The 24803-nt window shown below is 54.3% G+C and overlaps 1 protein-coding gene across 1 annotated transcript; it reads right to left on the bottom strand.

Annotated features, from left to right (window-relative positions):
* Positions 1 to 569: 569 nt before the first annotated feature.
* Positions 570 to 23548, bottom strand: ZMYM3 (zinc finger MYM-type containing 3). The gene is made up of 24 exons (XM_074148087.1): positions 22666 to 23548; positions 21938 to 21981; positions 21478 to 21550; positions 20369 to 20660; positions 19745 to 19922; positions 19143 to 19355; positions 18389 to 18539; positions 17719 to 17834; positions 14073 to 14159; positions 13594 to 13744; positions 12845 to 13017; positions 12256 to 12421; positions 8515 to 8573; positions 7794 to 7962; positions 7087 to 7202; positions 6755 to 6929; positions 6049 to 6195; positions 5116 to 5219; positions 4555 to 4723; positions 4282 to 4433; positions 3679 to 3793; positions 2529 to 2783; positions 2324 to 2441; positions 570 to 1920 (listed from the first exon to the last, which is right to left on the bottom strand). Exons 1-24 carry the CDS (start codon positions 23546 to 23548, stop codon positions 1722 to 1724), a joined length of 4305 nt encoding a protein of 1434 aa, XP_074004188.1. The 3' UTR covers positions 570 to 1721.
* Positions 23549 to 24803: the final 1255 nt, after the last annotated feature.

Below are 24803 nucleotides of genomic sequence, written 5' to 3'. Positions count from 1 at the left end.
GATGGATGCATGGGCAGCCACAGTGGTGATTCTGCCTCTGGGACCTGACCAGGCTCATGGCATGGACCACACAGCCAGCGCGAGGGGTGGGTATGGCCCTGGGGACACGGCTCGGCTGCTCCCTGCACTTGTAGGAGCGGTGGGGCTGAAAGTAGGTCCAGGTCGGGGCAGGGGCCTGTCAGCCCTGGGGGAGCAAATAAACACTCACTGCACCTCACTCGACTCTTGGCTCTGCCCACGGGCACCGCAGCATCGCTCTCCGACCGGTCCCTCCCATGGACACACTGGGTGGGCCAGGGCAGGGCCACCACTGGGTTGGGTTGGGCTGCAGCTCTATGGGCAAGGGATGGGCAGGGCCAGGCAGGGCACGCCAGGCTGGCACCAGCGGGCACGGTGTCACAGGCCATCCCAGCACGCCAGAGCTGGCAGCACACCAGGGGCAAGAGAGGGTAGGAAAGCGCTGGCAGCAGAGGCAGGCGGGGATGGACAGGAGCGAGGTGCAGGGCAGCAGTGGGACACCGGCCCTGCCCTCCTGCTGTGCCCACCCTGCTCAGGGGGAAAAGCGGGGGCTGCCAAAAGTTTTCCGCATCTTTATTTGAAATGAATGGTTCCCAGAGACACAGGGTTAGTCCTACCGCCCTGGCATCACTACAACAAGACTGGTGAGCGGCTCACTCTCCACATGGACACAGAGAACAGAGGGCCCCGGGCCAGGGCCCAGAACAATATATACAGGCTCAACAGGAGACCCATGTACAGCTCAAGAAAACTGACCAGAACACAAGGAGGGGCAGGAGGCAGTGGCACCCCGGGCAGGGTGCTGGCACCCCACGGCCTTGGGAGGGAGGGGGAGGCTGGGGAGGGTTCCTCACCGCTGGCAGCGGCTGCCCAAGCCCTCGGCCGGAGCAGAGGGACCCACCAATGGCACCTTGCACCTATGCCAAGACGGGGGACAGCGGGGAGAGAAGGACAGTGCTGGCACAGACCCATCTCCATCAGTTTTCTGCTGACTCAGAGAACATTGCCAAAATCACGGGAGGCAGCCTGGCTGCGTGTGAGGGAGGCGTCCCCCATGGTGAGGCCAGGTCTCTGCCCTCACGTTCCAGCGCTGGCTCCCTCCACTCCTTGCAGCCCAGCCAAATGTCTCCCACCCCTGTGAACAAGCCCTCCTCCTGACCCAACAGCTCTCAGGCTGCCCGTGGTCCTTCCCCACTGGTTTGAAAACACCATCCTGCCATAGGCAGCAGCAGCAGAGCTACTGTCCCTGCCGTGACACCCGCAGCCTTGCAAGGGGATGCAAAAGGAAGGGGGAACTAAAAGCCTCAGGGCTGCTGGTCCCAGACGGCGCTCTGCCGTATTGTGCGGTTCCTGCCCCGGGGCAGGGGGAGAAGGGGGAAGTGTCAGGGCTGGAAGGCATGGGGGGGACAGCGCTGGGCAAGGGAAGCTGCCCTGGGGGCTCCACCACCCCTGTGCTGTGGGGACTGGCCCCGGGGGAAGACAGCTCACCCAGCAGCTGGGACAGGAGGCAGGGCTGAGTGCGGGGGCCACGTACATAGGAGAGGCCTGTAACGAGCAGGATGGGATGTGTCCGGTAACGATGAAGGGACAGCACTGCTGCAGCACTGTCCCCTCCCACGCTGCACAGCCCCCACCCCGCAGCGGGAGGCAGGGAGACGAGGCGTCCAGGGCTGGGGCACAGCCAGCCCGGCAGCGCCTCACTCTTAGTCCATGTCGTCCTCCAGGCCGCTGAGCCGACTGTGCTCCTCGTAGATCTCCCTCACGGCCAGGATGCGGTTCAGCATGCTCTCCAGCATGCTCCGGTCCATGGGGATGACCGAGTACCAGAGCGGGGACTCAGCGATGCACGACCGTTCGGGCTGCAGGTAGAAGACATCATTGCGGTTCCGCAGACTCTCGGGACTGTAAAGAGAGAGGAAGGTGAGCCTTGGGATATCAGCTCCAAGGGCTCAGAAAGCCTGGCTTGCCCTCACGGTTATCAAGGGGTGCTCAAGGCTTGTCACAGTCTCTCATCCTTCAGCAGGACGAGGACACAAACTGAGTCTGCAGCTTCTCACTGAGGACCAAAGCCCCTAATCAGCCAAGCACCAGGACTCATACTGCACACTCCTGAGAGAGACAAGGAGTGGAAGGGGCCAGAGAGAAGCATTCTCTCAACCATGGTCTATACAAGCAGCGCACACCCTGGGCAAGGATTCACACTCAAGTACAAATGTTTATGAGCAGAAGCCACTCCACAGAGTCCCACCAAAACGGAGAAGTGGCCCCAAAATGGCACATGTCCCTTCTCCAGAGAAAGCCTCACCATTTGGAGAGATAAAACTCATAGAACTTGACTGGGCAGCGGAGTGGGTTCATCCTGTTCTCCCGCTGCTCCAGCATTGGTACCTCCTCCTCACGCTTCCGCTTTCCAGAGCCGCCATCTGCAGAGGGGGAGAGAGCAGGATCACGGCTGGGACCCAATGGGGGAGGCGGGGGGAAGGACAGAGAGATGCTCCATCAGACCCTACCTCGGCCTTTCTTCTGCTTGGCAGGAGCGTAGTAGCGGATGCTCACCACCTTCGTCACGCCACGGGCCGTGGTGCACTTGCGGGACTGGCGCACCACGTTGGTGAAGGAGAGCTGCATATGCTCCTCTGCTGTCTGCAGCCCGAAGAATTTGGTGTTGAAGAACATGAGGGTGTTGAGGAGCACAAAGGGTGAGTAAACGCCCAGCTGCTTGCACTCCCAGAGGTGCTCCTCCTCGACACGCGAGAAAACTGTGTCTGCAACGCACAGAGGAGGAACCAGGTCACATCAACAGTAGCCTTGTGACAATCCCTTCACTCTGCCCAGGCAAGCTCACTGCAGAAGACCGACGCTTCACAACATCCCCTGTTCCACGAGGTAACTTCTCCAGACCCATCACCTCTGCCCAGCTACGAGCCACCCCAGAGTGCAGCCAAACCACAGGCCAGAATGCAAGTCAATCCTAACCCCTCATCCCTATAGGGATGGCCACAAAGCCAACTCCAGGTCAGTGCTCCACCACACTCGGTGTGAGATGAAGGAAAAGCAGCCAGCAGGACAGACATGGCCAGCTCCTGCCTAGACACACGGGTCTGGAGCCAAATGCCTCTGCCTGGGACAGCCACTATGCAAAGGTGAGGCTGGATCTGGGAACTAACTGCTGACAAGACACAGCAGGGAAGGCAGCCCAGATCATGGCATCGTGAAAAGCCTCTGCAGAGCTCTATGTTAGTCCACTCACAAGGCAGCAGCACGGCAACCCTGGCCAACACCTAGCACAGTGTGCAGGGCTTGCCCACGTGCTGGGAACTCAAAGGCACCAGCCAGTGTGCCTCCTGGCTTGGTATCCTCTTTGGCAAAGGGTGCAGACATCACTGAAGTGTTGAAAAAATTCAACTTGTCCCAGGACACAAAGCAGCCACGTTCTGCTCCCAGCTACCCTGACTCTGGGCAACAGAAGCTGCTGAGGCGTAAACCAGGCCAGCTCCACTGTCGGTACAGGTCAGTTTGACCCCAAGGCACAGCAGGACCGTGCTGCCTATGCCAAGGAAGAGGGTTGAGGCTGGGGGAACACCATCAGACCAGAGGATCTGAGGCTAGAAGCACAAACTGGGTATGTGTGGTGACCGAGGGTATTCTGGAAACACGTACTATTTGGTAAGATTGTGGGTTGCCAGCCGCTCAGGGACTTGTTCAGCTCCTGCACGAAGGTCAGGTAGTAAAGGTCTGTAAATATATTCACCATACGATTGTTCTCGAGCAGGTACTAGAAAGGACAGAACACACAGTCAAGAGAGACACGGCAGCACCTGGAAGGCAAACCCTCCCCAGAGAGCCCAGGGCACACACGCAGAGCACCCCTCCTTGTACAACCAGGGCTGCAGCAGGGCAGGCCGCTCAAACCACCCACTTCTGAGAGCTGTGAGGAAAACCCCAGGACATGACAAAGCAGACTTGGTGCTGAAGGAGGGACTGAGTTTGGGGAGATATCCCAGCCCTCCTCAAGGATGGGTGCAAGGTGCGCCCTCCTGCAAGAAGGGTGCAAGGCTGGGGAATAGCTGCCACCTTACCCGCTGGGCTTGGGAACAAAGACTGAACCAGGTGGGCTGCTGTCCTGGGGTGAGGCACTGAAGGAGAGTTCAGTGACCCTCTCAGGGTCCCCAGAAGGCAGAATAAAGGGTACAAGTTCCCCTCACCAGATCTGATCCCTAGGTCTGGCTGCAGAGGACTAGAGAGCAGCAAGCCCTCCCTCACCTGCTGGATGCCAAGGCAGAGGTAATAGATGCTGTCTGGTTCGTAGCGCTCCCCATTGGGCCGTGTTATCTCCTTGACAAACTGGGCCAGGCCATAGTTGAGCTCAGCTGCTGTGCAGGCCAAGATGTCTTCCTTGATCCTCATGGGCTTGGCTATGGAGACAAGCACAGCAGCCTCAGACAATAGCCTGCAAGGCCAGGAGCACCTCAACACCCTGGGACCCAGCTTCTGGGAGGTTTCTGCCACTCCGCCCCATCCAAACAGGACACTTACGGCCGAAGCGTAGCTCCTCTCCCTTGCTGGACTCTCCCCCTGCATACTTGGCTTGCACCCAGGACTTCCAGGCATTCACACCGTATGAGTAGTTCAGCACCGTGCAGCTGGGCTGGCTGCTCATTGAGTCCCGGGAACAGCTTTCAGAGAGCACCAGACGCTTCTGCCCCTGCAGAGATGGGTACTGTGAGACTGGGCACCTACCTGGGACGGATGCAAGAGTCCTGGCCACCCCTCAGACCTGCTGACTGCCAGCTCCCTCCCAGTGCGCCCGTGCCAGCAGGCATCCTTCTGCTGACAGCCAAATCAACAATGCCCATTAGTTATGAGGACCACAGGCAGAAAAGAGACCTGTGGCATTCAAAGCTCTTCCAAAATGACAGGCAAGTATTTTCATTCAAGGAGTGATCCACAGGCCAGGCGTGCCCTGAAGAGAGAGGGCAAAACCTCCCCAGCACACCAAAGCCTTTGGCACACTTCACCCCATACGTCCCAGATGGCAGCTCCCGCTCCAAACCCAAAGAGCTTTAAGCTCTTTGGTGGTACGCGCAGGCAGCTCACCTTTCGGACAGCACGAGGCAGATCTTGCTCTGTGGACACATCATCTGGTCCCACCAGCCCACAGTCAAAGAGGAAGTCCACACTGGGGTTAATGTCTAGAGGGTCTAAAAGGAAACACAGGCAGAAGGGCTGAGACTTCTCATTGCGTCCCCTGTGCCGGCCTGGCTCTTACAGCAAGACGAAGAGGGAACACGCAGCCCAATGCTTCACATCCTCCACCACTGCCTAGCATGAACTTTTAGCCACAGCCCAACAAAGGAAATACAGCTCTGGCAGATGCTAAGCTTTCTCAGACTAACCAGAGATCCAAATTTTCCCTTCTGACAGCTTTTGGTTATTATTTGGTTATTATTTGGTTGGTTTTTAAACTTAAGGAACATTCCTCATCACCCTGTGCCAGGCCAGCACTGGGGACAGCCTGGCACAGGCACCCCAATTCTGTGTCCTTTGCTGCCAGCATCCTGCCCCAGCACTGCTGTGCTCCTGCAAGCCCCCGCCTCTTCTTCCACCTTCTGCCCATTAATGGACACTCCGCAATTCTGCCACCTCCCAGGATGTCATTCCCTGTCCAGGTCTCTCTCTCGCCTTGCTGGATCCTCTGGAATCATCATCCAACAGCACACCAGTGCCGCTGCCCTGCTCTTTGTGCTGTTCAAATCAGCTTCTCGCTCCCCCTTCTCTGCAGACCTACGTTCACAACAGGTCAGTTTGTCTAGACAAGCACACACTCCTTCAAGCGGTGGTCTCCTCACCCCTGCTGCCAGCAGTCATCTGCAAGACCCTCAGCTCCTGGCCCCAAGCCTAGTCAGTCAGAGGACACAGGAGGTGAGTTCACACAGCTCTTAACGCTGCTGGTGACAGCTGGCCGAAGGCAGTGAGGGGACCCTGCTGTGACACGAGCAGCCCTGCATGTCTGCTTCACCCAGCTCTTACTCTTAGGGAAGTCAGCCTCCAGGTCCTGGCCCGGCTCATCGAGGACATTTGCCATCTTGACAGCCATTGCCAACACATCATCCCGTGCCGGTCCAAACAGATCACAGTCCTCCAGAAGACCCTCTGCACTCTGGTTACTCACCAGGTCTGCAACGCAAAAGCAGATCATAAACCCAACTTTCAATAAAATCTTTTGTCTCTTTTCCTTGTGACAGCTGGAAAATGAAGTCAGGCTCACTGCAGTACAGTTCTGTGCTCAGAGCAGCCCCACGACATCTGTCCTGCCCAGCTTCCCCTGGACACCAAGACACTGGACGTTTGTCCTCTCCCCAGCCACAGCCCTAAGTCACTGGGGCTTGAGGAATGCAGCCCCTGAGCAAAAAGACCTGTGAGGTCAGGACTGCAGGTCCTCTGGCTGGGAAGCTGCTTCAGGTAAGAGCCTCAAGAGCCATCTGAATAAACTAACAGTGCTGCACGTGTGCCACAAGACTCTCACTCCCAAAAGGGATGGTGGCAGACACTGTTCCCTGCTGCAGCTCTTCTCTCCTGGTACCTCCTCGGCAGAAGTTGAGGTACTTGCTCTTCCCTGCTCCCTTTTCAAAGGCTTTGGGAGAGCTGCGATCCAGGCAGATGCTCTAGCTCCGAGAGCTGGCAAACCCCACCTGATCCCAGCTGTTGGGCTGACCCAAGCCATGGCAGCACCTACCGCACAGGTCCGAGGAGGCCTTGTCCAGTTCCTCAGCCTCTGCAATCATCTCGGCCATGGCCAAGATGTCAGCCTCCAGGGGATTGGAGGGGATCTTCACCTTCAGCTCCTCAATGGTCTCCACAATCTTATCTGTGCTCTCCAGCGTGGTGGGTAGGAACATTGGCACAGGCACCTGTTGACAGCAGCATACCAGGCAGAAAAACTGACACTCAGCCGGACCGATGTAAAAGCAGAGGCAGGAGAAGAGGACAAACAGAGAAGCAGGGAGGCTGCAGCAAGGCAGGATCAAGACAGTAAGAGAACATGAGCGGGTGGAGTGTGTTGCTTACCGGGACAGGCATGGAGAAAGGCACAGGTACTTTCTGGCAGTACATATGCATAGGCACAGGCACGAAGATCGGGATGGGGATTGGCAACACAATCACCTGGGGCTTCCAGTCAGCCTCTGACAAGAGCAAAAGTACATCAGTAAGCTTGCTGGCAGCAGCTCCCCCGCCCAGCCCCGCTGCCCACTGCCATGGCCCCAGCACCACGGCCCTTCCAGCCACCAGCTCCTGCGACTCGTGGGCAGAGCTGGAGCAGCAGCAAGCCATACAGCCCTGCAACAAGAGAGGCTTGCCTTAGCCAGAGGTGCAATCCCTGCTCTTATGTGGCCCTGCAGAGAAGTCTAGTTGCTTTGCATATGCTGGAGACCACACACAAGCCCGACAGGAGCTACACAGCAGAACCTGCTCAGCAGACATCCCCTCAGACAAGCTGGCAATCTCCAGAGGAACGGGAGTTGTGCCACAAGAGGTGGGATCATGCTGCAGTGCTCTCTGCGTCTCTCCTTTTGCTGCTGACGGGAACAGGCTCTCTGCCTCCAGCTCTGCCGTATGTGCCCTGCTCTGCCCTGAGACTCCTCAGCATGGTGCCAAACACCCAGCCGCTCCGCACAGCTTTTCAAGCTGGATTCACATGTAGTCTGGAGCATGGACATGCCACTTGCCTTTCCAGAATGTCCCTGTAATCCTGCAGTTATGTCTTGTTTTCCTACCTGTCTGACATCCTTTGGACTTCATTTCTATCTTGCAGGAAACGCCCCGGTTCTGCATCAGTGGTTTACACATGGCAGCTTTATTTTTCCGAGGGGTGGCTGGAACCGGAGGGGGTGGGGGAGGTGGCGCGGCTGGAGACACCTGGGCTGAGGAGGTCTTTGCTGACAGCTGAGGAAACGCAGAAAGGAGGAGGTTGGTATCCATCTAAGGCAGAACCATCTCTTCCCAACCACCGGTACAGCTGAAGAGACTCCTAAAGCACTGCCTGGAGCCTGGCAGTCCCCAACACACACACACACACACACACGCACACTCCCACTGTCAGAGCTGGCTGAAGCACTGCCAAGCTGTTCCCAGCAGGCAGCAAGCTTGTGTGGCATCTCTGGGGCAGTCAGCAGGGGGTCTGCCATGGGGCATCGGGGAACACAGTGGGACAGCCACTACACCCAGGCACAGGGGAGCACCTGCAGAGGAGCCAGTGCCACAGTGTCAGGCTGTTCTGCAGCCCATCATTGATTCCTGGGGAACAGTTATTCTTCCCCCTTTCAGGAGATACGCTGATGCTGCCCTCCCCAGCAGCTCTCATCAGCTCTCAATACCCAGACATCTTAAAAAGCATTGGTTGTAGAATGAAACGCCCGTGAGCAATGTCAGATGTGTCCTCTTTGGGTACAGCTCCTTTGTGCTATTTTACAAACTCCTACCTCCAACAGGCCTTACCATGTTAGTCTCTGCCTTCTGCGGGGAAGGGGCAGGTGGTTTTGGCTCTGAAGTTTGACCTGTAAGAGAAAGCAACGACTCTTAAGTTTGAGAGCTCCTGGGCCAACAGGTCCCACTGCTGGGACTGGAGGTGGCAGCAGCCAGAGGTTAGGGACAGGCTCCCCAGAAAATGCTTCTGGCCACTCCAGGAACAGTTAATGTTTTCACAATCTCTAGCCCTATCAGCTCAGAAGACAACTCCAAAATCAAGTCATTCCCACGTAATTTTGTGCTCCCTTGCAGTCCACCCCATCACAGCAAGTCAGGAGAAATCCCAGCCCCTTGTCGAGAGAGGAATCCAGGACTCTATTCCCAGCTCTGCCTATTGGCTTGCTGTACCGAGCCATGGCCCCTCCCTGTGCCTCCATCTCCCTGGTACAAATATCTTGGCAAAGTGCTTCGAGATCCCTAGGAAGAAGGTGACAGAGCTTAAGGTAGCGTTACGAGATATCCCAGAAAGCAGAGAGACAGCTTTGCCCCAGCCCTAGGGATGCAGTCCTTCCCCCTGAGGGAAGAGGGGATCACCTGCAGGTAAGAGGCACGTGTGGCAGACACTAGTCTCAGGTGGTGACAGTATCATCCTGGCTTGGATAATAATTCCAGCTCATTTGCTCTGCAGAGAATCTGCACCTATCTCAAGGGCTGATGAGCTCAAAAAGCACCTTCACCCAAGTCTCCCGTGAGCCCTGTTTACCCACGTGGCTGGGAAAAAGAACAGCCTTCTACAGCACCGTCTAACCGCAGGCCATGCATGAAGGAGACACCTGCAGGGAAAGCAGCAGCACCCAAAGGGACTGGCAGGTTCATACCTCCTACAAACAGCTAGGCTCTCCAGGAAAGACCCAGACTCCCAAAGGACCAACACACGGGCACTCCGCAGTGTGCAGATTTCCTCCGTCCCGAGGAAACGCAGGACAGGTCTTGAGCAATTGGAGGCCCACCAGGGTCCATTTGCTGATCACCACAGGGGAATGGGCAAGTTCCAGTTGGAGGAAGCTCCCTAGCCTGCAGTGGAGCATTCAGCCATAGCATCTGCACCCGTCTCAGTGGGTCCAAGAACTCCCCTTGACCGGCCCAAAATGGATGGGCAGCAGGTCAAGGTGGGAGACATCAATGGTATGAATGAGAAAAGACAAGCTATGGAGTACAAGCAGAATTTCTGCTGCAGCAGAATCAAAAGCAAAGTTGATTTCCCCACAGGCCAATGATTTAGGACTAAGGGAAACAAGAAGATCCTCCTGCCACAAAGCTCCATGTACTACATGTCCAGGCTCCCAGGAAAGCTGCAGCTTGTTCTTTACTCTCATCCCAATACTAGCAAGGAGCTGCCAAGGCATTGCCTGCACCAGCTGTGACTTCTGACCCTCTGTCCTCTCCAGCTGCACAGCCCCGTGCAGAGCCAGTTCTCCTTGGAAGTCTCTGGGCAAAGTTCTGTGTCAGAAGCTCCTTGATCCCTCATTACACTGTTCCCAGCAAAGGAATGGCCACTTTTATTGTCAGCAAGCACTCTCAGGATCACCAGAAGCCACTGGGTCACTGGAACGAATAGTTTTAGGCAACCACTGGCTGCAAAAGAAGAAGCAAGTAGTCAGCAGCTCTGCCCAAGATGGGCCTGAAACCCAGGTAGGCAACACAGCTGTCAGGTCCACAGGAGACCCTGGCTGGACTAGGCAGAAGCTGTTCCTCACCATGCCCTGACAAGCTGCTCCTCCCGAAATCCCCTGCACAGCACGCTGGGCTGGAAAGCTCTCTGTGTAAGCACAGGGCAGGCCCTGGCTCCAGCACTCTTCCTTTGTGAGCTGAGCAGCATGCCACAGTCCCAGGACAAGGATGTCCACAGCTATCCCCACAGCTGGCAGATGGGTGTGCCAGGACACACAGAGGGCCCAGTGCCACCAGCAGCATTCACCAAGCTGCTGGGGCAGCCTGAAGCTTGTGTTCAGCCAAGCGCTCACCACTGCTGGTGGGCTTTTCCTGGGTTACCCTCAGAGTCCTCTGCCTCACCGGGTGCATGGAGAGGCAGCTGTGGCACGTTGAGTGGTGATGCCCCACATGCCAAGCAGCAAAGTTCTTGGGGGCCTCTAGAGACATGGTGAAGGCAGGGCTCAGACTCTTGTGGTTGTTGGTGATGGAGAAGGTACCTCTCAAGAGTCTTGTGGTCCATGACTCCAAGGAAACAATGGCCAAACGGTGTGAAACATGCTTCCCTCTCCAGGCAGAGCTTGCTCGCTGTGCCTGTGTCCCAAAAGCAGCGTTACCAGTCCCTCACAAGCGAGAGCCTTGAAAGCAGAGGACAAATGGAACAGCATGGCTACGGCTGTGGAAACACTTGGTGAGCTACAGGAACCAGCAAGTTTAACACCTCTTCCTCCCCTGGGCTGCACAACAGTCTGTGCCCCATCAAGCAGACTCCCCCTGGGCACCCCTGTGCCAGCAGAAACCAACAGTTCCTCATCCAGGTCACTCCAGTGTGCGGTCACTTGAGCTGTCACCTCACGTGGCCTTTTAGGGAGTGTGGCTCTTGGCGGGCAGGTTGGGACTCCCCTGGCTTTGCTGTCTAAGCAGTGCTGACATCCAGGGCTTCGCCCATCTTGCGGCGCCTACTGCTGCCAGGAGAGGAACCAGGAAGAGTCTGGAGATGGAGGTCTCTCACGGGAAGGTCCTTGTCTTGGTTTCCCCCTCCTTGGCACACCCTAGTCAGGGTTTTATACCTCATGAAATTCCAGGGAGGGCAGCAAAGCCCTGAGCCTGCGATGCAGGCATCTGTCGAAGCTCGATGCACCAAAGCGAGTCCCACCATAAGCTGCAGCTGTTTTAACTAGATGACACAGACTACCTAGAAGATTGTGGCCTATGAAAGACCAAGCAGAAGGAGACTACTTGAGCATCCGAGGGCCAAGCGATGTCTTGTCACTGTCACTAAGAGCACCTTCCATCCTGAGGGACCCCAAAGCACTTTGCAATCTTCCATAAGTAACTGGCTCAAGTTAATGATAGGAAAATGGGGCAACAGGCAGTGAAAATCTCCTCTCCAGCTGGAACTCCATGGATGCAGAATGGGGCTATCCGGGACACGGGGTTGGCAACTCCCCAAAGCTGCAGCGATCTTTGGGTAAGTGGTAGGACTCCAATCTAACATCGCAAGACAGAGTGCCTCCAGCAGCTCAGCGCTCCCTCAAGATCGTCCTAGGTTCAGCTCTGGCTGAGGAGAGCCCACCTACAGCATCACCAGCACCACTTCCTGCAGCACCCTGCGTTTTCCTTGAATGTTTCCCATCCAAGCACTGACCTGGCCCAATCCTGATTAGCTTATGAGAAGGTCACAGCTCGGAGGTGGTGTGGGGCTGCAGGTGGATTATCATGCCAAACCACGCTGTCCCCTAACCCTGTAAATCGAGCTCTCCGCTGGCAACATGAGGATGTTAAATCCCTGAGTATCCTCGCTAAGAGTGTGAGCTACAGGCAGCACGCTGGCACCGGCTCCTCCCGTCTGGGCCCTGTGTGTCATAGAACCATAGATGTTAGAGATGGAGAAGCCCCAATTAGGTCCCACTCCGTCCTCTCCCCCCCCAAGGGCCAGTGCAGGATTGTTCCCTAGCGTCTCATCCAGTCCCGGGCAGGAAGCTTCCACCCCTCGCTGTTCAGTCTTCCCTGTGTCTCTGGGACTGAGCTATGCAGGTCCCCTCCCTCCCTCCTACTCACTGTTCAGCAGGCTCTCGGGCCCCTTCTGCGTGTCCAGGTTGGGCTGGTTCTGTTGATTGTAAAATCGCAGCAGACACTGCTGGTTGCAGAAGTGTTTGATTTGCCCCCGCCAGTGGATGGTTTCCAGCAGCTTCCCCTGACGCTTGCAGGCATGGCACCGAGCTGCCTAAAGCCCGCATCAGCAGGAGAGAAACAAGGAGTAACTAATCACACCCCCTCCGAGAGCAACACAACGCTCCAGTGAAAGGTGCACATAGCAAGGTGCTGTGAGCTTCCCCACAGCAGTGCCCTGCCAGTGCCAGCCGGGGACTCCAGCGGTGCGAACTTCTCACAGCAGCACTGGCCGCGAATCCAGCACTGTGAGCTTCCTCAGTGCAGTGCTCTGGCAGGATCAGCTGGGGACTCCAGCTACGTGAGCTTCCCCGTAGCAGTGTCCCGTCATTGCCAGGCAGGACTCCAGCAGTGCCAGGTTCTCCGCAGCAGTGCCAGCCAGACTCCAGCAGTGCGAGCTTCCTCAGTGCAATGCCCACTTATCTGGGTGCCGTGCCCACCACAGCACTTAGCACAAGCTGCCAGTGCCAATACTGACCTTGAAGTACCAGAGCAAGTATTTGCTTTTGCAGTCTTCACTACAGAAGTCCCAGGTGCTGCCCTCCAGCTGCTCGGTGACCGCCCGCTGGCAGGTCTGAGAACAGTAGGTGCAGGTGATGCAGCACAGGCCCAGGTTCTTGGTGAAATCCTGTTTGTAAAGAAGCACACACCCTGCGGAGAAACAATAGGAGTGAAACCTTCCCAGGATGAACTGGGGGCCTCCCTGACCCAAACATGACCAGAATCCAGGTCTGCGGAGACAACAGAGCACACGCAACACACTGTAGGGAACAATCCAGCACTGGCCCCTGGGGCTGGGATAAGATGGGACCTCATGGGGACTTGCCATCTCTCACCTCCATGCTTCTAGGAAGAGTCTGACTCCAACCTCCTGTGTGCAGGAACCCAGCAGGCAGGGCAAGGCCAGGTCAGGCCAGCCCAGACGCAAGAGCGTAGAAGTGCATGATGACAGGAGGAGCGGAGCTGCCACCTGCTGTCTCCCCAGCCCCCAGAGAGAGAAAAGCTGTGAGAAAGCCCTCCCCAAGGACACAATGAACGGTAAAGATCTTGCCCTAGGGCCTGGCTGGACAGCAAGCCATCCCCACGACAGTCCTCCCTTCACTGCATGGCAAGGCTCTTGCCCCAGGGCCTGGCTAAGACAGTCTCCCCTGTTCCTCTCCATGCTCTCTTCTCCCCCAGCGTGGGCTGGCATGGGGGCTCTGCCTCTCCCGTGCCTTCCCCAAGTACCTTCGCTGCAGAAGTTCTTCTCCACTCCAGAGAAGCGGATCTTCTCATGCAGCAGCTTCTCCTGCTTGCAGTGCTCACACTGAGACACCACCCCACGCAACCGCTTGAAGTCCTCGCAGCAGTCCTTGCAGCAGAACTGATACACTTTGTCCTGCCAAAGAGACCACCACAGGGTCAGCCAGACCGGCAGGAGGTCCCCACGCTTCTTGGGGAAACACGAGCAAGACTACGGGGCCGAGCCAAGTCCCCAGCTCTCCTGGCATGGGGTTTGGCAGAAGTGGTCTCCTCCTGCCTTTCTGACATCCTGCTGAACATCAGGAGCGCAGCACTCAGTGCACGGTCTCCAGGCACGTCCCTGCAGCCAAGGCATTCACAGCACTGGCGCAGGAGCTCTTGCTTCGAGCAGGGAGAGGAGGGAGCCCTGCGGTCCTCACTGGGGTTGGCCTTCGCCTCAACATCCCCCTGGGGAAAGTCCTCACCTGCCAGTCTAGGATCTCCGGCTTCCCGCTGAAAAGATTGTGGCAGTAATGGCAGTTGAGGTGGATCCCACCTTCCGGGCTGGTGCGCTGCAGGAGACAGAGACAGCTCATGGAGGGAGAGGCACAGGGAGGGCAGCGAGCGCCTGTGTCGCGCTGCTACCACCTCCTGCCTCCTCCACCGTTCACAGCAGTCCATCCTCCCCTGCTCAGACCTGTGCTGGCTGCCACTGTCAGCGACTCACAGTCAGTCCATCTCAAGCTCCTGGAGAGCAGATTCTTGAGCAATTTCCCTCTGCTCCCAGTGTCCGGCTCTTCTCAGGAGAGCAAGCTTTCAAGCTGCCACCCCTCTGGATTTGAAAACATATTAAGAGACGGGAGCTCTGCTACCTCTGCTGAGAATTTCTCTCAAAGATCTTAAAGCACAGGTGCCTGGTTTCTATTTTCAAAGTAATGCAACTTCAGAATTCAAGCAGCCATTCTCATTCCACCTTCCTCTGCCAGATTAAACAGCCACTCAGCACTTGGTGTCTTGTGCACAAGGATGTATTTATTAATAAAGTCATCCTCCTCGTTTTCTTTCTGATAACCTCAGATAAGGTGCTCTGCGAGTGCCTCAGTATATGCATTTTTTAAGCCCAAATGTAATTTTTCTGCTTTTTTTCAGCATACTCCCAATTTTTCTTCAACGTTGAAAATAAAACGGACATCAGATGAACATCCTCCCTATCTGTGCAATATTCTAGGTAGCTCTTTTGCTCCCTAGCCCCCAAACTTTTAACTCTCTGTTCCTCTGCTTGTACTCGGAGTAACTTAATTAATCTTTCCCTCTGTGGCTGTAAACCGAGACGCTCCTACTGAGTATCTTATCTGCTGTAATCCCAGGGCCTTTTCAAAATCCTGTCTTTCCCAGGACTTAGATCCCCACACTACTTGAGTAAGACTGATACAGGATCTCGCACTGAACTACGTTTAAGCACATGTTAGGAGGAACAAGTCTTGTCAAGCAATCCAACGGCTTTGCTTCCTGTGACTACCCTGATCTCAGTGTGAGCTAACACTTCACCAGTTTTTGTTTCATCTGCAAAATTTGATCACGCTAACTTGGACTTTATTGCCAGATGACTGATGAAGACGTTGAACTCCTTGGGCTTAATACTGATCCCCAAGAAGCCACCTTGAAACAGGCTCTTCAGTGGCTTTTCTTTGACAATTGCATTTTGGGATCTGCCAGCAAGACGGTTCCTAATCCAGGTTATGCATGGGTTTACTAATATGTCACAATCCTGGCTTTACATGGCAGTAATTCAAGTTGGGTGAATTAGGTGAAGGCCCTGGTGACTGCAAAAAGGGAAACATTGCGCCCATGTTTAAAAAGGGTAGAAAGGAGGACCCTGGGAACTACCAACCTTTCAGCCTCACCTCTGTGCCTGGGAAAATCATGGAACAGCTCCTCCTAGAAGCTCTGCTAAGGCACATGGAGGACAGGGAGGTGATTTGAGATAGCCAGCGTGGCTTCACCAAGGATAAGTCCCGCCTGACCAAGCTAGTGGCCTTCTATGATGGAGTGACTACATCAGTGGACAAGGGAAGAGCTACAGATGTCATCTGTCTGGAATTCTGTAATGGTCCATGGTCCTCCACAACATACTGCTCTCTAAACTGGAGAGATATGGGTTTGATGGGTGGACTGTTCGGTGGATGAGGAATTGGTTGGATGGTCACATCCAGAGGGTACTGGTCAACGGCTCAGTGTCCAGATGAAGATTGGTGAAAAGTGGTGTCCCTCAGGGGTCCATACTGGGACCAGCACTGTTTAGTATCTTCATCAGTGACACAGACAGTGGGATCAAGGCCACCCTCTGCAAGTTTGCAGATGACACCAAGCCGAGTGGTGCACTTGACATGCCTGAGGGATGGGATGCCATCCAGAGGGACCTGGGGAGGCTCAAGAAGTTGGCCTGTGTGAACCTCATGAGGTTCAACAAGGCCAAGTGCAGGGTCCTGCACCTGGGTCGGGGCAACCCCCAGTATCAATCCCTGCTGGGGGATGAAGGGATGGAGAGCAGCCCTGAGGAGGAGGACTTGGGCGTACCAGTGGATGAAAAGCTGGACATGAGCTGGCAATGCACACTGGCAGCCCAGAAAGCATCCTGCATCCTGGGCTGCATCCCCAGCAGCGTGGCCAGCAGGGCGAGGGGGGCGCATTCTGCCCCTCTGCTCTACTCTGCTCTGGGGAGACCCCCCTGCAGTGCTGCCTCCAGCTCTGGGGCCACCAACATCAGAAGGACACGGACCTGTTGGAGTGGGGCCAGAGGAGGCCCCGGAGATGCTGGGAGGGCTGGAGCCCCTCTGCTGGGAGGACAGGCTGAGAGAGTTGGGGGGGTTCAGCCTGGAGAAGAGAAGGCTCCGGGGAGACCTTAGAGCCCCTTCCGCTCCCTAAAAGGGGGCTTATAAGAAAGACGGGGACAAACCTTTTAGCAGGGCCTGTGGCAATAGGATGAGGGATAATGCTTTTAAACTAAAAGAGGGTAGATTTAGACTAGATCTGAGGAAGAAGTGTTTCACACTGAGGGTGGTGAGACACTGGCCCAGATTGCCCAGGAAGGTGGTAGACCCCCCATCCCTAGAAGCATTCAAGCTCAGGTTGGACGAGGCTCTGAGCAACCTGACCTAGTTGACGATGTCCCTGCCAATGGCAGGGGGTTGGACCAGATGCCCTTTAAGGGTCCCTTCCAACCCAAACTATTCTGATTCAAGTCTTACGAAGTCTACAACTATAAAAGCTCTGCAGCTCTTACCCTACCAACACCATTTGTGATCTCAGTGAAGGATTACATCAAGGATTTATTTAAAAAAAAAGACAAAACAAAAACCACACACACAAAAAAAACCCCAAAACAAAACCAAAACACCCCCAACATAAAAACCACAAGAAAAAACCCAAACCCCAAAACCAAATGCTGCAACTGCCGGCTATCTACCTTTAGATTCTCTAAGTTTTGTCAACTGCCCAAGGTATGTCCTGGCCTAAGTTTCCCAGGTCTTCTTGGTTGTTGCTTTGTTCTTTGACACCTGTACAAAACTAATACTCTTCCAGTTGCCTTTGAATACCACAAACATTTCCCATATGCTGAAACTTAACATCAGGAAATTAAAAAACACCAGTCAAACATTTGAGAATTATTAAACATGAGGTATCCAGGCCTGCTGGTTGTAGATTTTTAGAAAGCACATCCTAGAAGATTTATGTTCCTTGGCGACACCTGGCTCAGGAGGCAGCTCTGCCCCTTTCCACCCCACCAGCAGGTGCCCACTGTGTTTTACTAGCTTAGTTGCGCTTTTGCTTGTGCCCTCATAAGGCCACTACATCCCAAATCACTCATACAGCACAGCTCTGCGCTGCAGTCCCGCTGGGCACAACCTGATAGACAGAAGTGAATCACAGCCCGTCTTATCCCAACCGAGGAAGGGGGAAATAGAGTCAAGACAGAGTTTTTGGCAACTACAGTCACTAAAACTCTTGTGCTCCAGCAAAGACTTTCTTATGGACCCTCCCTGAGGCGCCTGAGGAAGGTGGAGGCTCTGCTAAGTGTGGAACGAGGCATGAGCTCTACGGCCCGGCCCAGCATGAAGGATATTTCAGTACCTGGAATTTGGTCCAGCAGCTGGGGCTGCAGAACTGGTAGACAACCCGGTCTGTCTTGTTGTAATAGCAGGGTTCAGATAAACTCTTTCTGCAGAAGCTGCAGGGTCTAGGGGGACCTGATGAAACAGATAGGAATTGGTGAGGGCAGCAGCACAGGACTTGGGACTGGATTCTGAGGATGGCACCCAAGCTACTCACTCATCCTCAGTCTGTCAAGCTATTATCAAAAAGCAAGGGACAAGAACACCAGGAAACTAAGAGCACCAGATTCTGCTAGGACAGAAATGTTAAACACGGATGGAGAGCAGAGTGGTTCAAGGAAGTGACCCTGGCTCTACAGGAATTTGGACAAAACAGGCTGCAATACTTGCACTGGAGACCATACCCATTCCTGGACACCCTGATACTCTCTGTAATGGAAAGGGCGATGCCAGCACAGAACCGCTTTCTGCTTTCTCAAATACAGCAATGGACGCTACCCCTCAGTATAAAGATGTCTACATGCTGCAAGGGTTCCTCCCTCTCCAAATCTCCTTCCACATGTCTCACTGGACTCCTTCCCAGGCAAGCAACATGCCTTCTTTCTGGTCTCATCCACAAACAATAAATAGTACCAAGGAAGAAGTTAGAATGGAGAGGCAACTGATCCCCTGTACGTGGGTGCTCTTACCAACCAAGCCTGACTGCTTCACTTTGTGGGAGGTAGTGCAGCAAATGGAGCAGAACAGGCCCATCTTGCCACTGCGATCCACGTTAGGCAGCATGTCGAAGTTCTTACACAGTGTCTTGCACCACATGCACGGGTAGACCCGAGTGTTCTTCTGCAAACACAGAGCAGAACAGAGCTGCCAGGGAGACCGTCACAGCCAGCGAGGTCCGACCCTCATCTTCCACCCCACTACTGTAGCCACCACAGGGCAGGTCTTCTGCAGGAACACCTGATGCCAGAGCCAGGCTCATAGTCTGCAGGTTCAGGTGGTGGTAGCAAAAAAGGTTGCCTTCAGCACCTCACTGTCCCATTCCAAGGGCCCCCTGGCAGGAATAGAGAGCTTGGCAATCCCATCAAGACAGTTAAGTGAAACCTGCTCGGGCTGCAGAAGAACATACCCAGCCAAGGTTTGGAGAGACATCCAAAAGAAGCCGGCCCGTGCTAACTGCAAACACCAGTGTTGCTGCACAGTCCAGCTCATTGAGTGCCTGACCCGTGCTCAAGTCCAAGATGGACCCCCACGCAGAATAAATAAATAAATTCTATTTGCCTGCTTCAAAGTTTTTCCACAGCAATCTCTTAAACGGTTTGTCAGCAATAACAGGCCAAGGAGATTCAAGTCACCTGCTACTGCATAAAGTGCCCTGTGCCACACCAAGCAAAGGAGCTGCGTGCCCACGGAGACCTCCCACCCCAGGCAGCCGACTCCACACACCTTCTTGTAACTGTTGAGGCAGGCAGAGTTGCAGAAGCGTTTTTGCTGGCCTTCGTGGAAGAGGTACTCCAGGGGCAAGCCCTTGTTGTAGATGTAAAGTCCGCAGTTGTCACAGCAGTTGGTTTTCAACCCCTTGGTGGCCCGGAACTTGGTGAAGCAGGCGTCGCTGCAGATGCGGTGAACCACGTTCCCATTGCTGACCTCATGCTGGATCTGCAAAGACATCATGGCTGTCACTCTCCCTCAAACTACCGCATGCCTCTTCCTGACGCACGTGCACCAGTGCCACCCTTGGGACAGCAGGCTGTGACACTAACACTTGGGCAAATGCTGCACTGGAAGCTGGTGTGGACTCAGGCTGGCCTCCCTCGCCAAAAGTCAGCCGAGCAATTCGGAGAGCGGGGTGGCAGGAACTGGTGAGCTTCAGGGCGGGGAGAAACAGAAGCCTTATTTTTTCAGCTGGAATAAGGGCTGCTTCACAGCAACAAGGAAGGACCTGGGAGTGAGCCCAAAAACGCCCTCTGATGGTCTCAGGAAGGGCCAAGCGCTTCAGGTCACAAGCACCTCATCCAGGACACGGGAAGCACAAGGGGTTTATTTACCTCGCCAGGTTTGTGGCAGACGCTGCAGCGGGTGGTGTCCGAGGCATCTGCGGACTGAGGTGGTGGTCTGTGCTGCTGGGCCTCGTAGAGGGAGAGGCAGACGGAGGTGCAGAACTCATGGAAAGAGCCGCTTGAACCGATCTGGGCAACCACAGAGTCCTTGGTGTTCCAGATCTCCCTGGGGATCAGGAGGGGCATGTGTTAGGGCAGGCAGGGACACACCAGTCCTGCCACGAAGGGCCAGGATGGCACACTGCAATGCATGGGACTTTCTGGTGTCCCAAAAGGGTGGCAAGAACTGTCTCACAGCAGCTTCTGTCCCAGCCCAGAGGGACATGGGAACGGAGATGGCGCATGGGAAGTTGTTTTGAAAGGAGGCGGGGATACGGGGCATCGAGCCTGGGGACAGGCAGGGAAAGGCACTAACGTGAAGGGGGTGTGAGGAGCATGAGATATGTGGTGTGTGAAGGAAGACATGGGGCAGCGGCTGGCAGCGGGCAGGAGTGACGTGGGTGCATGGGAAGCCTGAGGGCCACAGGGATGGTGACTGGCAGGCAGGGCCGTGGGGCAGGTGAATGGGGTCACAAGCGCGGGAGCAGTGAGGGAAGGGGAATGGACACACACTTTTTACAGAAGGTGCATATCTTCTTGCCAGGTGGTTTTTTTGAGAAGGTGGTGAGACAGGAGCTGGAGCAGAAGAGCTGAGGGAGCCCTTTACGCTGGTAGGCAGTCTGGCCCTTCTGCAGCGGGGTCCGGCAGTTGGCACAAGTCATCTTGGTGACAGTAGAGCGGGCAGCTCGCTGAGCCATCTGAGCGCGTAAAGACATGCGGGTTGAGCGTCGGGTACGGAAAGGAACAAAATCCTCGTCGTTGGGATCATCCACCATTGCATCAGAGTCTTCATCAGAGACTGGAACTGCAAAGCAGCAGAGGAAGATGCACAGAAATCCCACATTAGGAACTGAGACAGAAACCTCTGCCACAAGACACACGCTGGGGCTTTCTGGGGTCACCTTTCTGGAGTCCCTCTGCATGCTTCGTACCTGCCTGGGTGGAATGATAAAGGGGCCCTTAAAAGATACTCGCTTGGAACTGGAGATGAGTCAGGAGGTCTTTAAACAAACTGGGCTTAAGTACAATTCCTCTCTAGGAAGTCATGATTTGCCAAGGTTAAGCAAAAGCCAAAAGTGTGAACATTTACAGCAGAAATCCCTCCAAGAACTGGTAGACCTTAAAGGGAAGAAGCTGGATCACCAGCCTCCAGCAGAGGCTGCACAGGCAGGCCATGAAGGAGCAACACACAAACACTAGGGAATAGCAGGGTGAAACTCAACATCTCAAAGAACAGAGGCTTCATGTACTTCTGCAGGAAAACCCCCAAAATGCAACCTTCCTTCAGCCAGCCTGCTGCCAGGGAGACAAAGGAAGAAAGTTCCTGGCTGAGGAGATGGATTTCCTGGGAACACCCCCAGAGTCTCATCCTATTACTTGGTGCTTGGTGACCACACACCACTGTAAAAATACCACAACCCTCCTTTCAACATAAGTGCCCTGAGAAAGCAAGGCAAGTACCCCAGGATGAAAACTCAAGGGGTGAAGGGACCTGTCCTGTGTAAGAGGAAAGTCTGCACAGAAGCTTCAGCGTTCCCACCGTACTCACACCATGAACCACCTGCCCACGAGGGCCATGCCCTCGGGCTGAAACTGGGCATTGGCCAGCCCTAGTTACTCACTGCTCTCAGAGGAGTTCACAGTTTCAGGCCTAGCAGTTTCTGATCTTCTGGCTCGTTCACTTCTTTTCTGCTCCTAGAAGACATTCAGAAAATACTTATGCTAACTATCTGCTAGGATAACCACGGACAAATACCCCAGATCATGGTGGAGTTCCAACTTCTGGGATTTGCTTTCCCAATAACTAGGCTGAAAATGGATATGACTCCATGGATACCTGACCAGAGTTGGCAAGATGGGGGGAGAGGGGAGTAGGCTTAGGAGAATGGCATTCCAGCTGAGGGTAGCAGTGAAGCCACATTACAGCACAGTGGCAGCGCACAGGGATGACTCCGTCACAGGAGACGTGCAAATTCCTTCCCAAAGGGGTGGCGAGACAGCCGGTGTCCCTCATGGAGTCTGACAACAGCCAGCCACCCTCTACGCTCCCATGGCATACAGCCTTGACTGCATTCTCCTCACCTTCTCAGCTGGCAGCTCACTCCCCTTCCCAGACAGGCCTTCTCCTGGAATAGAAGCAGAGAAGAAGCTTGCATCTAAAATCTTGCTTTTCTCCAAGAGAAGACAGGTGTTCTTCAAATGCAGCCACCCTTTGGGTCAGTCTGCATGTGAAGCCTCAGACAGTCCTGACAGTGATCAGACCCATGAAAACTCCTAAACCCAACACCTGTAGTTAGAGATCCACACACGCAGCTTGGGAGGAGTCCTGTAAGGGGGAGACCTCCCTACATGGGGGAGGCATGCTGGGCAGTTGCCTGCCAACTGCTTCTGACCAAGACTGAACATCTCCTGAGGATGGCCAGCCTGGGCAGAGGGACTTTGCCTAGTGGAAGCACTTTCTCCTGGTGACCCTCAATTCCAGCAAAGACTCCAGTGATGAAGAACTAAGCTGATGTGCAACCACAGCTTTATCAGGGAAGCTCCTAGCTGACACAAGCAATGAAAGTCAAAGTTAAAGCTATGAAAGCCAGCGCAAGAGCTTGTATGCACCAAGGGAGCAGCTTCCAGAGCATTATTCCCTGTAAGCAAGACGCTTTCCCCAAATCTAGCCCATCAGTAGCATTGGCAATTTCCATAGCAGGGGAGGATGGGAAAAGTTGGAGCACAAAACAGACTCCAGCTTCAGCAGTGTACAGCAGGATGATCTCCTGAGCAAAAGGAAGCCAAGTTCTGCAGAGATAACAACCTACCTGCTGGTGGTGAGGCTTCCTGTGCTGTCAGTACACTACTTTCTTTAATTGAGTTGTTCCCACTATCATCCCCTTCCTCTGCCTGGTTTTCCTCTCTGGGCCCAGGGGGCAAAACTGCAGTACTGTTGTCCAGACTCAGTTCCACCTCGGCTTCCCCTGCCAGCCCTTCCCTCTGCATGGGCGAGCTTTTCCTCGGTGCCTTCAACCTCGTCTTCTTTGTCTGTTTAAGACTGAGCTGTGGGGGAGGCATTGGTGGACTTGAGGATTGTGCGGTCATCTCTTCCGTGGCTGAGGCACTGCTGAGGTCCCCAGTGTCAGGAACAGGCTGTCGGGGCGATTCAGGGGTGTTGTCATCAGACAGTGCAGGAATAGCAGCAGCACCATCTTCCTTTAGGTCTCCAGAATCATTTTTTGATGCATCTTCCCCTTCTTTCCACGCTTCTGGAACAAGGGCTTCTCTAGAGAGGGCAGAGGAGTCCACTGGTCCATCCTCCACGTCCTGGGAAGGATGCTCTTTATACAGCCCATCCAGACCCTTCGTTTTATCTAGCTCCATCAAGTTAGCAGTTTTATCCAAGTCATCTAAGACATTAGGTTTCTCCAGCATATCCAAGACACCAGGTTTATCTAGAACGAGGTCGTTCGATTTGTTTAGTTCAGACAGGCTGTCTGCTTTCACTAGAAGGTCCAAGTTCCCATGTGCAGTCATCTGCTTGGATTGATCCCAGTCAGGGGGCTGAAGAACTGAAACCTCCTGAGTAGAAGCTGTTTGGGAGCCCAGGAGATCTTCTCCAAACTCCATGTCAGCAGGGAGGTCACCAATAAGTGGTTTGTCAGGCAAGGACAGGGGGTCCAAAGATCCCGAAAATTCACTGGAATCCATTTAGAAGATGACAACTGGAAATGAGAGGGAGACTTGCAAGTTAATGAAAAGTAGACCAACACAGCGCATGAATTGTCCACTCTCCTGAACGCTGTCAGAGTAAAACAAGGCCCAGTAATACTGCTAGCCATAACCAGGATCCCAGCAGATCACTCACGTCTCCTCGTGCGGTTACAAAACTCTGAAGCCAAACAGCAGCAGCGGGACACAGCAGTTGGGTACAGCAGAGCTTTCGGAGCTCTACAGCCTCCACACACCTCACCACAGCACGGCAAAGAGACTTGCTTACGCTAAATGACACAGCGGGGTATCAGAAATGACTCGAGTACCAGCTCGGGAGGCTTCACAGCTGTTCTGTGGTACGTAATACCCCCTTTCCCTGCCTTCCCCCACATCTCACCAGACTCAAATAATCTGCTCTGTCCTTTCTCCTGAGCTGTTCTCATGGAGCTAACACATATTTTATTTTGAAAATACCTTTTCTCTTCAACACAGAGACAGAAAGAACTCCTTTACAGCTCTGTAGCCTGTGCCTTCAACAAGATACAAGCTGACAAGGTGCATGAATTTTGTCAGAGGACAGATATGAACCATGTTATAGTATAACTACAGCTACAGGATAGCCCCAAAACCACATGGGCTAATATTCAGACACAGATTCGGATACGCTTAAGTTAGAACTAAGGAGGAATTCTGGGAAGAAAGGTGGTAAAGTCCATGATGTTAAAGGCAGCGATTAGAGGAAGAACAAGCCGCAACGGAGACACAAGCGTGCGGTGCGGGGTCAGGAGAAGAGACCGGTGTGACTCTGCGGGGCACAGGACGGTGTGACGCTGACGGCTAACATCAGAGGGACGGAGTTACAGCCCAGCTTCTCACGCTCGACACTATACTAAGACGGAAAGGGCAAGACTTTGAGATGAGGCAAGTAAGCGTTTATATCAATACCGGCTGAAAATTAATTATACACCCCCCCTGCCAAGAGATAACAGGTGACAAACCTGGAGAGGGAAAGGGAGAAGAAGCTGAAGTCTACAACTGGTGATGCAGAATAAGACTTGAAGCAGCCTTACACCCCCAAAACAGGCTGTAAGTAGACACTACAAGGAAGGCACTAGAGTCAAAAGATATGACACCAACCTATTTCGGCCTATTCAAGTCACTCTAGTTTTAAATTTGGCACTGTTTTTAAGCCCTGAAGCAGAAGATTCGGTATTCCTGTCTATTGTGGCTTACTATGGGCATAACTCATCTG

This window comes from Numenius arquata, chromosome 5 (genome assembly GCF_964106895.1).
Source record: "Numenius arquata chromosome 5, bNumArq3.hap1.1, whole genome shotgun sequence".
In the NCBI taxonomy this organism is placed as follows: domain Eukaryota; kingdom Metazoa; phylum Chordata; class Aves; order Charadriiformes; family Scolopacidae; genus Numenius; species Numenius arquata.
The sequence above is the reverse complement of the archived record's forward strand: the minus strand, read 5'-3'. Positions and strand labels throughout refer to the sequence as shown.

Coding starts and splice junctions, on each gene's coding strand:
- ZMYM3 (XM_074148087.1), bottom strand. CDS start 23,548: ATGGATTCCAGTGAATTTTCGGGATCTTTGGACCCCCTGTCCTTGCCT. Junction 12,422..12,844: donor ACTTGCTCTGGTACTTCAAG/GTCAGTATTGGC, acceptor TGCGGGCTTTAG/GCAGCTCGGTGCCATGCCTG. Junction 2,442..2,528: donor CAAGCAGAAGAAAGGCCGAG/GTAGGGTCTGAT, acceptor CCCCCTCTGCAG/ATGGCGGCTCTGGAAAGCGG.